The 5,000-nt window shown below is 47.4% G+C and overlaps 1 protein-coding gene across 1 annotated transcript in view; it reads left to right on the top strand.

The window, feature by feature from the left end:
* Positions 1-5,000, top strand: part of pkd1a (polycystic kidney disease 1a) — a gene marked incomplete at both ends in the record, with an annotated part of 133,359 nt that overhangs the window by 36,802 nt on the left and 91,557 nt on the right. Inside the window, 2 exons of the mRNA XM_083655271.1 lie at positions 3,241-3,312; positions 3,619-3,687. Coding sequence (XP_083511397.1) covers positions 3,241-3,312; positions 3,619-3,687 — 141 coding nt within the window. The remainder of the gene's footprint in view (positions 1-3,240; positions 3,313-3,618; positions 3,688-5,000) is intronic.

The following is a 5,000-nucleotide window of genomic DNA, read 5'->3' as shown; positions in this document are numbered from 1 at the left end:
AAGGCTCTGTCCATCTCCGTCTCCGTCTTTAACGTAGAGTATAATGTACGTTTGTGATATACATACATATATATGTATGTATGTATGTGTATGCATGTATACATGAGCGTGTGGGGAGGAGCGTGAGAGTTGGGATATGCATATATAGGGATGTATGAATTTGTTTATGAATGATTTGGGGGCAGGACTCGATAAGCCTAGGCTTCTTCCTGCCCCTTTTCAAACAGTTCGCCTTTTTTATCTTTGAGTTTACGTATTTTCCTTTTGATGGAGTCTATTAGACTGTTATGTTTACTGTTTTTTTCACTTCATGTATTGTTTTAACTGTTTGAAATAAATCGTTTCAATCAATCAATCAATCAATCAATAATAGACCCTTAAGACAGACACAGCCCGGCGTGACCCTGACAGCTGCTATAGACCTTATTCTCCAACCCTGGACGGCGCCATATTGTTGACATACCGTCCTGCACGCACACAGCGCTGCAGCTGACAACTAGTAACAGCCTTATTGTCGTTTCTGTTCCATTACAAAATAGCGATGGTAATGACGGCAATAAAAACCCCACAGTTGTTGTTTGTATGCTGCCATTAATGCCTGTAATGATAAACAAAAGAAAAAACGAGGTGAACAGACTTTGCTGTGAGGAGCTGTCAGAAAGTTTCACCTGTCTCTCCTAACCATAGACTGTATATAATATCAAACTACAGATACCTGAAAATCCTACATGTACAGTAATGAAGTATTTGTACTTAGTTACTTCGTTCTTTACTCAAGTAAAAGTATAGTTACTTGTCTAAATAAAGACTCTGGTAAAAGTAGAAGTACTGATTCAACTTGTTTAATCAAGTAAAAGTAAAATGAATTACAAGCTCTGAAATGTAATCAAGTATAAAAGTAAAAAGTATTTCTCCCGGGTGTTTCTGTGCAAAGCTAAGTAGCTATGTATGCTGATGGTATATCATTTCTGCTCCTGGATTTGTTTGAAACACAGTCACTGAAGAACTAAATCTAGGAAATGAAAATAAAACTGACCCCGTTCAATCTTCAAGTCAGTTTTGGTGGAGCACGAAGTCCTTCATCACTTGTGTTAGTGGTAGGGAGTGGACTTGGTTCAGGCGATGTGTGCCCAGCACTTGGCGGATCCGGATCCGACACACGTGGGCCAGACTGCGAGGACATCTCTTGGCCTCCAGAAAGACCCTGAGAGCCTCAGGATCAGCCCATTGCTCCAGCTGTGCCTGCTCTGTGGTCACCAGGGCCGGGTCAGCACCGTGGTCCAGCAGCAGCTGGACGAAGGTCGCACCGCACCAGCACCACAGCACCTCCTCCAGCAGGTGAGAAGCCACGTCACGGGTCAGAACGCCAGCAGCCTGGAGCAGCAGGTGGAAGCAGTCCAGGTGGTTGGGTTCAGCACTGAGGTAGAGAGGGGTGAGTGAGCCGTATATGATTCTGTTAGGGTCGGCCCCGGCTTCCAGGAGGATCCGGACACAGTCCAGGTGACCGTGGAGCACAGCCCCGGAGAGAGGTGTCCAGTTATCCGCATTAGCTAGGTCTACCTGTGCTCCCTGTGTGATCAGGTAGTCCACACAGGCAGCATGACCCCGCGAGGCTGCGAGCCCCAGAGGGGTCCCACACCCATAAAGACACTGCTCATTGATCAGCCTTCTGAAGTGGTCTTCCTGCAGCAGGCTCCTCAGTGTGTCCAGGTCTCCTTCATAGATGGCATCATAGAGCCGTGTGTCACCATGTCCTGCTCGAACAGCCATTCCTTCAGATGTGTCACTGTACCACACTGACTTGTATGTTGTGTCTCAAACAGAAGGTATTATCAGTGTCAGTGTTGCCCGGTGGCAAATGTTGAATTATCGTACCTGAGGGTACGCGAGCAGCAGCGGCTTCTTCTTCTTATGGCTTTCTGGCAGACTGGATGACGTCTTCCACCACTTATAGCCTCAGCCAGGAAGGATTTATGACATCACTGATGACATCACAATTGCGTGACATTACTGATGACATCATCTGTGACGTCATCAATGATTTATGACATCACTATGGTAGTATCCGGCTGAGCTGTCTGTGACATCATCAGGGAAAGTACAGATACCTGAAAATCCTACATGTACAGTAATGAAGTATTTGTACTCCTAACTATCCACTATCCTGTGCTGCTGACGTATCCTCAGTCTTGCTCCCTTCACGTCTGTGGACGGTAGAGATAGAAACAAACCACGGGGACTTTATTGCTGTCATTACTACAGCCATGCCTAACGCAGGTCACCATCCGAACACAACAGGAACGATACAGGTAACGCTAACGGCAGCTAGCTTCCTATAAACGCTGCTCTCACATAGGCTGTCAGTGTCACTTGAGAGCTGCAGCGCTATGTCAAGAACATGGCGGCAGTGGGCGTGCCCCTATGTGAGTTACGTCAATCGAATAATGTCTATAGTAGACTTAATCTGGATGCCTACGTGTGTGTGTGTGTGTGTGTGTGTGATGAATACAAGTGTGCCGTCCCCCCCCCCCTCTATGGACTTGTTTCCTGATCAGTTTGTTTTGATCTGGTCTGTTCTTTTGTCTTGCTGTGAGCAGCACCTCCTGCTTCTGATGTGCACCAGTGCTCTCCTATTGAGCACATACATTTCACTGTATCATTACTGTACTCATTTTTCATTTTTCATTCATTCGTCTACTTCACTTCTGCATTTAAAACAGTTTGATGGGAATAACGTTTGGGTACGCAAACCTTCATCAGATTCATTTAAATGTAATTCTTTGTACAAAAAAAAAAAATACATATCTGATGATGGTCTGTGTACTGAAATTTAAACATTTTTTTTAATTGCAAGTGAAGTAAACCGTGTGCAGGAGTTATTTGTTCCACTTGAGAAAACCCATAAAGTGAAAAATACATTGTTGAGAAGCTAAGAAACGAGGCTGATGACATTTAGTAAATGGCATGTTTTCACCTGACAGCAAACAGTTGCCCTTTGCTTTTGGATTTGAATGTCTCATCACAACAACACAACATTCACCAGGAAATCCCTCCCTTAGTGCTGCGTCCTTTGCTCTATCTTTCTAAATGTGTGTTGTGTTGGTATAATGTGTCTGCCTCTATGTGTGTGCACTTCTCTTCTTGTGAGCTTCATGGTTGAGAATGGGATAAAAAAGCCTTCTGTACTTAACGTTTGTACTTAACCATCTGCTTCCCACATGCATTCTGTTTCAACTACAGAGATCTGTCCAGGAACCACATCTCCTCCCTCGATACCAGCCTGCTAGACCGCCTCACTGGCCTCCGGGAGCTGTGAGTACACACAGCTCTGTGTGTGTGTGTGTGTGTGTGTGCGTCTGTGTGTGTGTGTGTGTGTGTGTGTGTGTGTGTGTGTGTGTGTACAACTCCATATACTGTATAGAGAAGTTGCTCATTGACTCTTTCTGTCTGCCTGTCTTTTAATTCAGTGCAATTCAATTCAGTGGGTGCTTAATTATCTATCTATCTATCTATCTATCTATCTATCTATCTATCTATCTATCTATCTATCTATCTATCTATCTATCTATCTATCTATCTATCTATCTATCTATCTATCTATCTATCTATCTATCTCAGGTATCTTCAGGGGAACAGGATCAATGTTCTCCCCAGAGGCGTTTTCTGCTGTGGGCCGCTGTCCATCCTGTGAGTAGGAGGAGGAGAGGAGAGGAGAGGAGAGGAGAGGAGAGGAGAGGAGAGGAGGAGGAGAGGAGGAGGAGAGGAGGAGGAGAGGAGGAGGAGAGGAGAGGAGAGGAGGAGGAGAGGAGAGGAGGGGAGGGAGAGAAGAGAGGAGAGGGAGAGGAGGAGGAGAGGAGAGGAGAGGAGAGGAGAGGAGAGGAGAGGAGAGGAGAGGAGGGGAGGGGAGAGGACAGGAGAGGAGAGGAGAGGAGAGGAGAGGAGGTGAGAGGAGAGGAGAGGAGAGGGGGGGAGGAGAGGAGGAGGGAGGGGAGGGGAGAGGAGAGGAGAGGAGGAGAGGAGGGGAGAGGAGAGGAGAGGAGAGGAGGCGAGAGGAGAGGAGAGGAGAGGAGAGGAGAGGAGAGGAGAGGAGAGGAGAGGAGAGGAGAGGAGAGGAGGCGAGAGGAGGAGAGGCGAGAGGAGGGGAGAGGAGAGGAGAGGATGAAAAGAAAGCAGGAGGGAGAACAGCTTGGTTTAGTCTGGATTAAAGTGGGCAGAAACCCCGGGAGTAGACTAGTTGGACCAGAGAGAGCGCACACAAAAAACACACACAAGCATACATACACACACACACACACACACACACACACACCAATCACAGCGCCATTAAGTTCAATTACAGCCTACTGCTCCGGGCTCCCACTGTTCTGCTTCCAGACCTCCTCCCCCCATCGCTTTCTCCATCTCTCCATCTCCCTCTTCCTAACATCCATTACCTTATCCCTTCCACCCTCTGTGTGTGTGTGTGTGTGTGTGTGTGTGTGTGTGTGTGTGTGTGTGTGTGTGTGTAGCATGTGCACGTTGTGTGTGTGTGTGTGTGTGTGTGTGTGTGTGTGTGTGTGTGTGTGTGTGTGTAGCATGTGCACGTTGTGTGTGTGTGTGTGTGTGATGAGAGAAGACTAGTGGTTTCCATCGGTTCCTTCCAAAACCACCACACAACGGCCCCATTATGTAGCCTACTGGATAGACCAGGGAAGGAGGGAGGGAAGGAGGGATGGGAGGGAGGGAGGGAGGGAGGGAGGGAGGGATGGAGGGAGGGAGGGAGGGATGGAGGGAGGGAGTGGAGAAGGAAAAGGAAAAGGAAGAAAGCTGAGAGTCGGGAGCAGAGGAGAGAGAAGGAGGGAGACGAGTATGGAAACAGTAGTGCAGAGGAGGGGAAGACGGAGAAGGTTTTAGGTAGAAACGTTTGAGGTCAACGTGATGCCTTTGGCTATGCAGCGATTTTCAGCACCAGATTGGGGCGACCCCCTTTCAATCAATTAGTCAGCCCTTCCATTTAGTTC

This window comes from Poromitra crassiceps, assembly GCF_964638095.1.
Source record: "Poromitra crassiceps genome assembly, chromosome: 19".
In the NCBI taxonomy this organism is placed as follows: Eukaryota; Metazoa; Chordata; class Actinopteri; order Beryciformes; family Melamphaidae; genus Poromitra; species Poromitra crassiceps.
Note: the sequence above shows the minus strand (reverse complement) of the source record. Positions and strands in the feature narration are given on the sequence as shown.